The 14682-nt window shown below is 46.9% G+C and overlaps 1 protein-coding gene across 3 annotated transcripts in view; it reads right to left on the reverse strand.

Moving 5' to 3' along the window:
• Positions 1–13936, reverse strand: part of TDRP (testis development related protein) — a 48464-nt gene extending 34528 nt beyond the window's left edge. Inside the window, exons 1-2 of one of the 3 annotated variants that reach the window (XM_061424346.1) lie at positions 13165–13264; positions 12438–12625 (exon numbers count right to left, since the gene is read on the reverse strand). In XM_061424346.1, the coding sequence (XP_061280330.1) occupies positions 12438–12542 (105 nt within the window). In that variant the 5' untranslated portion in view covers positions 12543–12625; positions 13165–13264. Of the gene's footprint in view, positions 1–12437; positions 12841–13164 lie in introns of those variants that run through there. The other 2 variants (XM_061424354.1, XM_061424339.1) reach the window with 2 other exon arrangements.
• Between the last annotated feature and the right edge of the window lie 746 nt (positions 13937–14682).

Genomic DNA, 14682 nt, shown 5'->3' on the forward strand with positions numbered 1-14682 from the left:
GTGGCCCCAGGGGTGCCAATAATGCCAATCAGGTGAGAGAAATTGACCTGTGAGGAGCTTCTCTTGGGCACGTAACTGGACAAGTGTAAGCGTAGCACTCACTGAGAGTCCTGCTGACGGGCACTTGTGGACGTGGCTCTTGTGAGTGCGGGAAGGGAAGCAGCCTGTCACCACTTCAGCACGGCTGCTCTTGGCTTTGCGCTGGCCTGGGTGACTGCAACTTCTTAACTGGTCTCTGGAGTCATAAGAGCTTTTCTGGACCATTTATTGTTAAGGCAGTGTGTCTGAGGCTTCACAGATCTGGGGTTCCCTTTGCACCATTGTGCTGGCTTCGCTCCACTTGTTTGCCTGGCCACCCGTTGGCAGCTGACTTCTGACATGGGGGCAGCTGTGTGGGACTGAGCCCGTAACCTGGGGGGTCTGTGCTAACTTGAGGCTGTGTCAGAACGAAACTGAACTGGATGACACCCAGTTGGTATCAGAGGACTGAAGAACTGCTTGGTGTCAGGAAAGAAAACAACATGGGGATATACATATTTCTTATGATAAAAATGGAAATGTGTGAAGATGACCACTCTTAAGTATAGTCATACACTGTTTTTTCTCTGTAAAATTTCTTAGCACACTTTCTTGCCACATCAACCAATGTCTATAATTACATCTTAGGACAAAACTTTTCCATTTATTGTTTAAAACACCACTATAAAACAACTTTCTTTTTAAGAAGTATTATTTACCTTCAGTCAATAAACTTACTATGCTGCTGCTGCTGCTAAGTCGCTGCAGTCGTGTCCGACTCTGTGCGACCCCATAGACAGAGGCAGCCCGCTAGGCTGCCCCGTGCCTGGGATTCTCCAGGCAAGAACACTGGAGTGGGTTGCCATTTCCTTCTCCAATGCATGAAAGTGAAAAGTGAAAGTGAAGTCGCTCAGTTGTGTCAGACTCTTAGCGACAATACCTAGCAAAGAAAATCTAAAATGAGATATAATAGTTACAAGGAAATACTAAAGTTTTATTTTAAAGTTTAATTGATACAGATGAGGGAGAATGAAGTAACTGGTACATGACGTAGAGCAGGCCACTGGGTAGATGCAAAGAAATAGAGGAAAACAACAGAATGGGAAAGACTAGAGATCTCGTCAAGAAAATCAAAGATACCAAGGGAACATTTCATGCAAAGATGGACACAGTAAAGGACAGAAATGGTATGGACCTAACAGAAGCAGAAGATATTAAGAAGAGATGGCAAGAATGCACAGAACTACACAAAAAAGATCTTCATGACCCAGATAACCACAATGGTGTGATCACTCACCTACAGCCAGACAGCCTGGAATGTGAAGTCAAGCGGGCCTTAGGAAGCATCACTACTAACAAAGCTAGTGGAGGTGATGGAATTCCAGTTGAGCTCTTTCAAATCCTAAAAGATGATGCTGTGAAAGTGCTGCACTCAGCATGCCAGCAAATTTGGAAAACTCAGCAGTGGCCACAGGACTGAAAAAGGTCAGTTTTCATTCCAATCCCTAAGAAAGGCAATGCCAAAGAATGTTCTAACTACCACACAATTGCACTCATCTCACATGCCAGTAAAGTAATGCTCAAAATTCTCCAAGCCAGGCTTCAACATTACGTGAACCGTGAACTTCCAGATGTTAAAGCTGGATTCAGAAAAGGCAGAGGAACCAGAGATCAAATTGCCAACATCTGCTGGATCATTGAAAAAGCAAGAGAGTTCCAGAGAAACATCTCCTTCTGCTTTATTGACTATGCCAAAGCCTTTGACTGTATGGATCACAAGAAACTGTGGAAAATTCTGAAAGAGATGGGAATACCAGACCACCTGCCTACCTCCTGAGAAATCTGTACGCAGGTCAGGAAGCAACAGTTAGAACTGGACATGGAACAACAGATTGGTTCCAAATCGGGAAAGGAGTACATCAAGGCAGTACACTGTCACCCTGCTTATGTAACTTATATGCAGAGTATATCATGAGAAATATTGGGATGGAGGAAGCACAAGCTGGAATCAAGATTGCCGGGAGAAATATCAATAACCTCAGATATGCAGACGACACCACTCTTATAGCAGAAAGCGAAGAAGAATTAAAGAGCTTCTTGATGAAGGTGAAAGAGGAGAGTGAAAAAGTTGGCTTAAAACTCAACATTCAGAAAACTAAGATCATGGCATCTGGTCCCATCACTTCATGGCAAATAGATGGCAAAACAGTGGAAACAGTGTCAGACTTTATTTTTTTGAGCTCCAAAATCACTGCAGATGGTGACTGCAGCCATGAAATTAAAAAACGCTTGCTCCTTGATAGAAAAGTTATGACTAACCTAGACAGCATGTTAAAAAGACATTACTTTGCAGAGACATTACTTTGCCAACAAAGGTCCACTTGTCAAAGCTATGGTTTTTCCAGTAGTCATGTATGGATGTTAAGAGTCAGACCATAAAGAAAGCTGAGTGCCAAACAATTGATGCTTTTGAACTGTGGTGTTGGAGAAGACTCTTGAGAGTCCCTTGGATTGCAAGGAGATCCAACCAGTCCATCCTAAAGGAAATCAGTCCTGAATATTCACTGGAAGTACTGATGATGAAGCTGAAACTCCAATACTTTGGCCACCTGATGCGAAGAGCTGACTCATTTGAAAAGACCCTGATGAGGACAGGAGGAGAAGGGGACCACAGAGGATGAGATGGTTGGATGGCATCACCGACTTAATGGACATGAGTATGACAAAACTCCGGGATTTGGTGATGGACAGGGAAGCCTGGCATGCTTCAGTCCACGGGGTGGAAAAGAGTCAGACACGAGTGAGCGACTGAACTGAACTGGGTAGATGTATGTCATAAAGCCTCTAGTTATAATAAAATTTGCTGCAAGAATACAGCACAACAGAACAGAACACTACACCAACACCATACCCCACCTTACCCCACCCCCTCCAGAGCAGAGGACAGCCCCACCATCATTGAGCAAAGTGCCAAGGGAATGGGAAGCAGGTGGGCAAGCACACTTGGTTCCTCCGACGTGACTCCCCAGACCTGGACGCAGAGCTCTTGCTGGTGCAAGGCATGCTGGGAGTGAAATCTCCAGTTGGGGGGCTGTGCACACGACGAACATATAGTGGGAAGTCAACAGTTTCTCCCAAAAGGGCACCTGCCAGTCCCTAGGCTCTACAGAACTAAGATGAACACCACTATACACAGTTCTTAACTGTCGACACAACACCTCCAGGTTCCCTTCACCTCCACGTGCTGTTTGGGTTGAGATGATGCAGAAGATCACTGTGCTGTTCTTCATGTTGTCTCCTTGACTATAAAGCATGACTCATTTCATCATGGAATGAGAAGTAAAGGGCCAGAGTAGACAATTTATGTGAAAGCACAGAAAGATACACAAATGTTCACTAGCCAATTAATAAAATGTAAGCCCAGGAAGAATATAAGGAACTCCAGCATCTGCCATTAATTTCCAAGTTTAGCAACTAAGACTTCCTACTTGTACCCTAAATCACAACAAATTCCACACTGCAAAACTCTAATGAATTAGGTTGCCTCATAATTAGCATAGACTTCAAAGATCTTTATTCTAAACCAGGGTCAGCAAAGAATGGCCCAGCCCTGCCTGTGTACCTACAGTTTTATTGGAGCACAGCCACGCTTGTTCACCAACACAGGTCATAGCTGTCTGCACACGACAGCTGCAGAGTTGCACATCTGTGACGGACACCATGTGGCCCTTTACAGTCAGCTCCTCCACTCCTGCTCTAACCCTCTGGCTTAGAACAGGGGCTCTGCAGAGTGAATAATGCACTCACTGGCCCCATGTCTCACAATTGCTGAGACGGAGTGGGGAACCAGGACTGTCTGCTGATGCCAGGCTACCAACTCCCTTGCCAGTGGTCCCAGTTCATTCATCAACGGAGAGCCAGGCTCTTGGAGTTTCTCACAAATGATGAGTCCTCTGGCTCCTACCCAGCACTCTCCCTGCGAGGCTCAGCCATGGGGGTGTCTGGTAGAAGCTGCCTCTAAGTCACATGTCCACAGTCAACGCGCGCAGGATTCCCTGCTGCTCAGAGGTGACACCATCTTCCTCATCACTCCAGGTGCCCTTCAGCCTCTGACCTTCACTTCAAAAGGCACCACCTCTCTTTCCATTGGCTTGGCAAGCTTGCTTCCTCCCACTTGTCCTAAACCTAATCCATCTAGAATTCAGGCTCTTATTTCAGCCTGAACTCCGATACCAGGATCCTACCTGTTTTACCTGCACCTCGCCTCTAATCCCTCCTCCCCAGACAAGAATTCCCTGTGAAGTGGCAGGAAGCCATGACTCAGAGGCCTCAATACTTACCTCCAAGGTGAAGTCTAAACCCCTCAGTGGGGTTTCCTAGTTCTCCCTGTACAAACCTTCTATACCAATTAAACTGGTTCGTTTTCTATTCCCCAAGCTATTTGGGGTCCAAAGCTATGCCATTTCCTCCCTCCCTCACTATCTTTCTTTAATAATCAGCTTAAATTCTACCTGCTCTTCTTCAAATAACGAAGTTAAAAGGGAGGTGCATAAAGAAACAGGTGTGTGCACGACAGTTCTCTACTTCACCTGCTAATTCACCAGAGAGCCATTTACCTTCCACAGTAAGACTTCTATAAATATACTCATTATTACAATACTTAAGCACGGCCAAAAAAAAAAAAAAAAAGTATATTAGGATGTTTGTTATACTGAAATTTGAGCCAAGACATAATTTTATCACTGCTTTTTAAGGCACTAATTATTGAAGCCCTAATACTTTAAATACTGGCTTCCTTCATAGCTCAGTCACTAAAGCATCTGTCTGCAATGCAGGAGACCTGGGTTCAATTCCTGGGTCAGGAAGATCCCCTGGAGAAGGAAATGGCAACCCACTCCAGTATTCTTGCTTGGAGAATCCCATGGACGAAGGAGCCTGGTGGGATACAGTCCATGGGGTCACAAGAGTCGGACACAACTTAGTGACTAAACCACCGCCACCACTTTAAATATAAAATATGAAACCTGGATTCAAATTCCTGTTAGTAGCTACATAACTCTACACAAGTTCTTTAGCTTCCTTAAGTTATTCAAATGTAAAATAGTTGATTTTCAATATTCAAGACAGCTATGAATCCGCAAATACTGAATTGCTGCTCTTACAGGAAATACAGGGTCAAGTTCCTGTGAGTCTCTGGTCACATTTTCTTCAGTCGTTCAATATATATCCTTGTTTTGTGCGTGTTTCGGTATGAAACCTTGGTGTTGCTGTTTAGTCGCTAATTCGTGTCTGACACTTTTGAGACCCCACGGGCTGTAGCCCGCCAGGCTCCTCTGTCCACAGGATTTCCCAGGTAAGAATACTGGAGTGTGTTGCCATTTCCTCCTGCAAGGGGATCTTCTCAACTCAAGAGACTGAACCTGTGGTCTCCTGCAATGGCAGGCAGATTCTTTCCCACTGAGCCACCTGGGAAGTGTATAAAACTTTATTTAACATATACTGCAAAGTTATTAATGTTGACCTCACAGGCAACACACTAACTCACAATAACAGACTTCAACAGACCCCTCCCAGCACCACACATGAAAGATTCTGTGTTATCTCAACTAAGACTCTTGGTTTTTCCTATCCTCAAGGCAGAGTAAAAAACACCTGAAACGTTCTCTGACTTTTTTTGGAATGCCTACAGAGTCTGTCTAAGCCTTTTAAACTTGTAAATAAAGTCTTTTAAATTTTTAAATAAAGCTTTTTCATATTTAAATGAAAATATGTCCAAAATGCCCTGAGTTTTGTTTCTGAAGATGTTCAATTGCAGCTGGAGAAGGCAATGGCAACCCACTCCAGTATTCTTGCCTGGAAAAACCCACGAACAGAGGAGCCTGGTGGGTTGCAAAGAGTTGGGCATGACTGAGCAACTAACACTCAGGACCCTGTGTAGTGCAGCTTGAAGCAAGTGAAAACCAGCTGAACCCTCCCTCATGTGGATCATCTCAGACCAACTTTTCCTCTTACCACTCACACAGCTCCCAGGAGCAGCGCCTAAAGACAGCTGCCTCCACATCCATCAGGAGAGGTCCAACCAGATAAATTCTGGCATTTAATAATACCCAGCCTTAAGGATGGTTTTTTCCCCAGCTGTAGGCTTGAGACAGGAAGTGCCCCATGATACATATATTATTTATTGAGGGAACCATTCCAAGTACACAAAATAGTTTGTGGTGGAAAAGCAAATATGTGATTTTAAACATACATTTATGTATGTACATAAATGCTTCATGGGTAGCTATATTAGAAAAAGTAATGGTACTTCCTACTGGAAAGAGGAAGAAGACCCAATATTGAACATCCAGAAATGTTTTACGATATGCATAGCAGATGTTGTTTAAACAAACATTAGATTCACTAAAACTTCTAAATCTTTTTTAAATGATTATAATAAATGTTTCACCTTAAAAACCTCACTGTTATACTTTAATGCAAAATAGATGCATATTCATGACAAAAAAGGCTAGTTGTCTACGGAGAGACTCATATAAATTTGCTTTCTATAATGTTAAACGTATTTTAGTAACAGTTAAGTGTTCCTTCAGAGAAGGCAATGGCACCCCACTCCAGTACTCTTGCTTGGAAAATCCCATGGATGGAGGAGCCTGGTAGGCTGTAGTCCATGGGGTCGCTAAGAGTCGGACACAACTGAGCGACTTCCCTTTCATGCACTGGAGAAGGAAATAGCAACCCACTCCAGTGTTCTTGCCTGGAGAATCCCACGGACAGGGGAGCCTGGTGGGCTTCTGTCTATGGGGTCGAATAGAGTCGGAGACGACTGAAGCGACTTAGCAGTAGCAGCAGCAGCAGCAGTAGCATCAGCAAGTGTTCCTTAAATCCAAGGAATGACTGAATGCCTCACATTTCAAACTTACTAGAACCTAACATTAAGCTCTTTTTTCTTTTTTTAAAAAACGACACAGATTATAGCTGTGTGATCCGATTTTCAAGCAAGTCGACTGACCAGATTTGAACACAAATTAAATGCCTTTCTGGAATAAGATAAAGGGCACTCCCAGCCTACATGTTTTAATATGAACTGACTTTTTTGAGGGGACAGGGTGGGGTGGGGGGAAGGTATGGACTGAAAATGAAGTAGAATGAGAATGAGGAATGAGAATGTCTTTCTAATGAGACACAATTTAACAGATCCATTAAATCCTTCTGTATTAACTCCTACTCCTTTCAACTTTAAAATAAAATTTTGTAGGCAGAAGTTTTATTTTAGACTTGTCATAAATTTTAAAATTTAATTCTAAGAGAAGCTGGCTTTGGGATAAATATCAATCTACCTGATGAAATGAACTAAATTTAGAGTATGACTAACTTGCCACAAAAAGTCTTTGTTTTTCTATAGCAAAGTTTTTTCAACACACCAAACTATAGATACACTTGATAAAGTAAGATAGAAACTGCAGTCAAATCTCACTCCTAGAAGGTAACCCAGGATAAAATATAGACGCCTTTGGGGAAACACCACCAAAGATGTGATCTATGAAAGAGGTAACTGATAACCTAGACTTAATTAAAATTAAAAACTTCTGCTCTGTGACATATAATGTTAAGATAATGAAAAGATATGCCATAGACTGGGAGGAAATATTTGGAAAAGACACATCTCATAAATGCTGCTGCTGCTGCTAAGTCACTTCAGTCGTGTCTGACTCTATGCAGCCCCATAGACGGCAGCCCACCAGGCTCCCCCATCCCTGGGATTCTCCAGGCAAGAACACTGGAGTGGGTTGCCATTTCCTTCTCCAGTGCATGAAAGTGAAAAGTGAAAGTGAAGTCGCTCAGTCGTGTCTGACTCGTAGCAACCCCATGGACTGCAGCCCACCAGGTTCCTCTGTTCACGGGATTTTCCAGGCAAGAGTACTGGAGTGGGTTGCCATTGCCTTCTCCGTCTCATAAATGACTGCTATCCAAAATACACAAAGAATTCTTAAAACTCAACAATAAGGGGAAAAAAGCAACTCAATTAAAAAATGGTGCAAGAAAATCTGAACAGTCATCTCACTGAAGGAGACAGGAGTGAGTGAAAGTCGCTCAGTTGTGTCCGACTCTTTGTGACCCCATGGACTATACAATTCATGGAATTCTCCAGGCCAGAATACTGGAGTGGGTAGCCTTTCCCTTCTCCAAGGGATCTTCCCAACCTAGGATTCAAACCTAGGTCTCCTGCATTGCAGGTGGATTCTTTACCAGCTGAGCCACAAGAGAAGCCCAAGAATACTGGAGTGGGTAGCCTATATGGATGGCAAATGAGCAAGATGAAGAGATGTTCTGCATCAAATGTTATCAGGGAAATGCAAATTAAGCAACAGTGAGATGCCAGTCCTCATCTATCAGAATGACCAAAATGCAGAACACTGACATCACATGCTGGCAAGCACAGGAAGCAACAGGAAGTCTCACTCATTGCTGGTGGGCATGCAAACTGGTGCAGCCACTGTGCAGACAGTCTGGTTCTAACAAACAGAATATACTCTTACTCTATGATCCAGGAATCACAGTCCCTGGTATCTATCCAAACGAGTTAAAAACTAACATCCACACAAAACCCTGCACATGATGTTTTATAGAAGCTTTATTTAAAATTTCTAAAACCTGGAAGCAACCAAGATGCCACTCTGCAGTGAACTGGTAAACTGGTACATCCAGACAATGGGATATTATTCCGCATTAAAAAGAAATGAGCTATCAAGCCGTGAAAAGACACGGAGGATCCTTAAATGCACACTGCTCAGCCAGTAAGAGAAGTCAATCTGTACAAGCTGCATATCTTATGATTCAACTCTGACATTCTGGAGAAGCAAAACTATGGAGACAGCAAAAAGATCAGTGGTTGCGGGGGGCAGGGGAGGGATGAATAGGCAGAGCAGAGGGGATTTTTAGGGCAGTGAAACTATACTACATGGCACTATAATGGTGAATTCATGTCACTATACACTTGTCTAATCCACAGAACAGACAACACCAAGAGGGAACCTTAATGTAAACTGTGGATTCTGGGCAATAACAGTGTGTCAGTGGAGGTTCCTTGGCTGTAACAAATGGGATTTTGCTAGTATGGGGGAGGCTGTACATGTGTGGGGACAGGGGGTATATGGGAACTCTGTTTTCCACTGAGTGTTGTTGTGTACCTAAAAAAAAAAAAAATGGTATAGACTGTAATTCTATAAACTTGAAGAGACACAGGTTTGATCCCTGGGTCAGGAAGATGCCCTGGAGAAAGAAACGGTATCCCACTCTAATAAAATTTCTGGAAAATCCCATGGACAGAGGAGCCTGGAGTCTGTGGGGTGGCAAAGAGTTGGAAAGGATTGAGCGATTAAATAACAATCGTTATGTCTAGGTAGTATATATGTGGGTGCTTAATCTCCTATCCTTCCAACTTTTCTCTGTTAAAGGACAGAAATGGTATGGACCTAATAGAAGCAGAAGATATTAAGAAGCAGTGGCCAAGAATACACAGAAGAACTATACAAAAAAGATCTTCACGACCCAGATAATCACGAAGGTGTTATCACTCACACTCACCTAGAGCTGGACATCCTGGAATGTGAAGTCAGGTGGGCCTGACTTCAGAAGTATCACTATGAACAAAGCTAGTGGAAGCAATGGAATTCCAGCTGAGCTATTTAAAATTCTAAAAGATGATGCTGTGAAAGTGCTGCACTCAATATGCCAGCAAATTTGGAAAGCTCAGCAGTGGCCACAGGACTGGAAAAGGTCAGTTTTCATTCCAATCCCAAAGAAAGGTCATGCCAAAGAATGCTCAAACTAATGCACAATTGCACTCATCTCACATGCTAGTTAAGTAATGCTCAAAATTCTCCAAGCCAGGCTTCAGCAATATGTGAACTGTGAACTTCCAGATGTTCAAGCTGGTTTTAGAAAAAGGCAGAGGAACCAGAGATCAAATCACCAACAACCACTGGATCATTGAAAAAGCAAGAGAACTCCAGAAAAACATCCTTTTCTGCTTTATTGACTATGCCAAAGCCTTTGACTGTGTGGATCACAATAAACTGTGGAAAATTCCCAAAGAGATGGGAATACCAGATCACCTGACCTGCCTCTTGAGAAATCTGTATGCAGGTCAGGAAGCAACAGTTAGAACTGGACATGGAACACCAGACTGGTTCCAAATAGGAAAAGGAGTATGTCAGGGCTGTATATTGTCACCCTGCTTTTTTAACTTATATGCAGAATACATCATGAGAAATGCTGGGCTGGAGGAAGCACAAGCTGGAATCCAGACTGCTGGGAGAAATATCAATAACCTCAGATATGCAGATGACACTACCCTTATGGCAGAAAGTGAAGAAGAACTAAAGAGCCTCTTGATGAAAGTGAAAGAGGACAGTGAAAAAGTTGGCTCAACATTCAGAAAACTAAGATCATGGATTCCGGTCCCATCACTTTATGGCAAATGGATGGGGAAACAGTGGAAACAGTGTCAGACTTTATTTTTCTGGGCTCCAAAATCACTGCGGATGGTGACTGCAGCCATGAAATTAAAAGACAATTGCTCCTTGGAAGGAAAGTTATGACCAACCTAGATAGCATAATAAAAAGCAGAAACATTACTTTGCCAACAAAGGTTCATCTAGTCAAGGCTATGGTTTTTCCTGTGGTCATGTATGGATGTGAGAGTTGGACTGTGAAGAAGGCTGAGCGCCGAAGAATTAATGCTTTTGAACTGTGGTGTTGAAAACTCTTGAGAGTTCCTTGGACTGCAAGGAGATCCAACCAGTCCATCCTAAAGATTAGTCCTGGGTGTTCATTGGAGGAACTGATGTTGAAGCTGAAACTCCAACAGTTGGCCACTGATGCCGAGAGCTGACTCATTTGAAAAGACCCTGATGCTGGGAAAGATTGAGGGCAGGAGAAGGGGACGACAGAGGATGAGGTGGTTGGATGAGGTCAGCAACTCAATGGCCATGAGTTTGAGTGAACTCCGGGAGTTGGTGATGGACAGGGAGGTCTAGCGTGCTGCAGTTCATGGGTTCGCAAAGAGTGGGACACGACTGAGCAACTGAACTGAACTGAATTTAACTTAAAAGGGGAAAAAAATCTGTTTTGGGATTCATTAGGAGAAACAGAAGCGGAACATAGAAGAATAGATTATAAATTAGATTATAAAACTTTAAGTTCATTCAGAGACAATACTGCTTATCTTTGACCAATAATAGTTATTTACAGAATTAAATAAGTCTGTAACCACATTTAAACTGCACTTAAATTCTCAACATTATATTTAAGAAAGCTGTTGTTTAGAATAACCATAAAATTTTGAGATTTAAAAAGTAAATAGTAGGGTGAGCACTAAAACTACCAAGAAGTGGTTTCTGAAAGACCCTACAGACAGGGATCATATTTAAATGCTTATCCAAGGGTATTTAACTCCTACTAAAAAAATATCCAAATGAAGCAACTTCAGTTCCAAGGGAAGTTATTTAGAACCAACTGGGAAAGAAACAACCTCGTGAACTATTTCCAAGAGCCGAGAAGAGAGGCACAGATCACCATTAACTTCCGTCCTACGCCAACAGCAACAGGAGAGGGTTTCCAAACATTTAACAAACAAGAAGTTGTCGTATTACCACCGTCATTGTTAAAAAAGCTGAATTTCTGACCTAATTTCACTGCATAGGAAAAGGAACACCGCGTTGGGGGTGGGGTGGAGGGGAGCGTATGTAAGGCGCACAGGATCCACCTGGGGTCCTTTTTAATTAAAAAATTCTAAACATTCCAGGCATATCTCCGAACTTGTAACGGCAGTGTCTGTCTAAATAAAGGCCATCTGCCTTCTTCCTCCAATCCAGGGTTTAAACAGAGGTGAAGGTCTGTTTGTTATCTGAAGAGGTATTTAGCGCACTCGGCGCGCGCGCTGCAGTCCCCAGAAGCTCCTGACCTCGCCGGCGGGCCGGTGCCCTCCTCCAGTCCAGGCCTCGCCGGTGAGTCCAGCCCAGCCCGGCGCGCGGCCCCGGACTCGGCGCTGGACTGATGGGCCCGGGCCGGGGCCAGGGCCGCGTCCACTCGGCAGACAGTTCCCCCCGCGCCGCTGGAAGGCCACGGCCCGAGGTTCCCACCTCCGGGAACTGCGCCGGCCATCCCAAACCCGCGCGAGGGGCGGCGGGGCGCTGGGTTCAGTCATTCGTAACGTGGCGGGGGGGGCGGTCACCACAGGGCACAGCGGCCGGGCCCGGACCAGCCTCGGGAAATTAAAGGGCCGCGCGGCGCGGGCCTCACCTGTGCGCCCCACCTGTGCGCCTCCCCCACTGCGCGGCCAGGCCTCAGCCCCGCTCATGCCTACCCGCATCACCCTACCCGCCCCCCGCGCCCCGCCCCCCCTGGCGCCCCCTCACCTGAGCGGCGGCGGGGGCGGTGGCGGGCGGCGCCCCCCCCCGCAGGCCGTCCTCCTCCTCGGGGGGCTCGTCCAGGAGCACCCGGCTTCGGCCCAGCTTCCACATGCTGCAGGCGGGCGGGCGGGCGCCGGTGTCCGTGCGTGCCCCTCCTCGGCCGGCCCGCAGCACGGACGCCCGGGCTGCAGCTCCTGGAGGACCGGACGCGGCCAGTGGGGCCGGGCGGGGCTGGGCTGTGGGGCGGGCCCACCCCCGGACCGGGCCCTCCCCAGCCCACCCCGCCCCCTCCCGGACAGGGCTCGGTTCCCTCACCCAACCAGACCCGGCGTCCGTCCGGGCCCGGGCCCACCTCCAGACCCGGGCCACACCCCCCGGGCCTTCACTTCCCCTGCTCGCCGCCCCTCTCAGGTCACCACCGCCCCACCCCCGGCCAGGCCCTGCCCCCGACAGACCCCCCCACCCCACAGAGACACCTCCTCCTCTGAGAGGTCCCCACCCCCTAACATAATCCCACGAGGTTCTTTCTGCAGACCGCGCACCCAAACCGACCCTCTCACCCCTCGCCCCTCACCCAAGCTCCCGTCACCTAGCCCCCACTCATCTCGGACCCTCTCCGCTCACCCCTTGACCCAAGGTCCCCGCAACCTGGCGAATCTGCTTACCCCTCACCCCGTGATACTTGCTCACCCCAAGCGCACCCCCATCCCGAGCTGACCCTTTCACCCCTTACCCTTCACCCCACTCTGGGTCGCGGCCAGGCCCGCCGGGCGGCGGCGCGGGGGGCGGGGCGGCCGGGGCTCCGGTCACCATGGCGACAGCTACCGGACGCGGAGCGGGCATGGTGCGCATGCGCACACCCCAGTGTCCGAGGCTCGGGGCGCGGTGGGTGGGGCTGGAGGCGGTGGCTGCTCGGGTTCCCGCTGGGTCGGCCCGCCTCGGTGCCTGGTGTTCCCGGGGGTGCGCAGGCGTCCAGCCTGGGGCTCCGGTGGTAACAGCGCGAATGTTGGCCGGCACCACAGAGGGTGGAGGCACTGGGCATGCGGACCTGCCACCGAGGAGAGGGTGCGGCCGAGCCCCGGGATGGGCCGCAGACGGTGGGCTCGGCCCAGGCGGGTGCGGGGAGAGGGACGGGAATGTGTCTGCGTTCGGAGCGGAAGGCCCGCGGGGAAAGCGGGCAGCTCGCTGGCTACACCACCTTGGAAGCCGCCGTGTTGCGCGCCGGACGCTCGCTTTCCGGGAACCTGACGTTGACCAGCAAGTAAGATGACCCATACGTGGTGTAGTTCACGGGCAGTCGAGGGGACTTTGTGACAGTCAATTATGACAACCGAGATTTGTTACTTTTTCTCAGTATTGCGTTTTACAGTCACAGTCATGGCGAGCGAACCCCAACTTGTGGCAGAGGAGGCCTGGCCCACCCGGCTCTCTGGCCTCTTACCCAAACCCCAAGTACAATACAGGATAACTTTTACTTTCTGCCTCATAAAGGAGCCATATAATGAAATATAAAAGATATTCGACTCCAGTGTAATCAGTTCAGTTCACTTGCTCAGTTGTGTCCGACTCTTTGCGACCCCGTGGACTGCAGGGAGGCCAGGCCTCCCTGTCCATCACCAATTCCAGGAGTTTACCCAAACTCATCTCCATTGAATCGGTGATGCCATCCAACCATCTCATTCTTTGTCGTTCCCTTCTCCCGCCTTCAGTCTTTCTCAGCATCAGGGTCTTTTCTGATGAGTCAGTTCTTTGCATCAGGTGGCCAAAGTATTGGACTTTCAGCTTCAGCATCAGTCCTTCCAATGAATATTCAGGACTGATTTCCTGTAGAATGGACTGGCTGGATCTCCTTGCTGTCCAAGGGACTCTCAAGAGTCTTCTCCAACACCACAGTTCAAAAGCATCAATTCTTCTGCACTCAGCTTTCTTTATAGTCCAACTCTCAGATCCATACATGACTACTGGAAAAACCAAAGCTTTGACTAGACCAACCTTTGTTGGCAAAGTAATGTCTCTGCTTTTTAATAAGCTGTCTAGGTTGGTCATAGCTTTTCTTCCAAGGAGTAAGCGTCTTTTAATTTCATGGCTGCAGTCACCTTCTGCAGTGATTTTGGAGCCCAAAAACAAAGTTTTGGGCTCCACTGTAATCAGGGAAATGCAAATGAACATAAGAACCCTTTTCCACTCATGAACGTGAGGCCCTTTTCTCCCCCATCAAGATGGTGAACACTTGCAAGGATGTACCCTGTGT

This window comes from Bos javanicus, chromosome 1, assembly GCF_032452875.1.
Source record: "Bos javanicus breed banteng chromosome 1, ARS-OSU_banteng_1.0, whole genome shotgun sequence".
Lineage (NCBI taxonomy): Eukaryota > Metazoa > Chordata > Mammalia > Artiodactyla > Bovidae > Bos > Bos javanicus.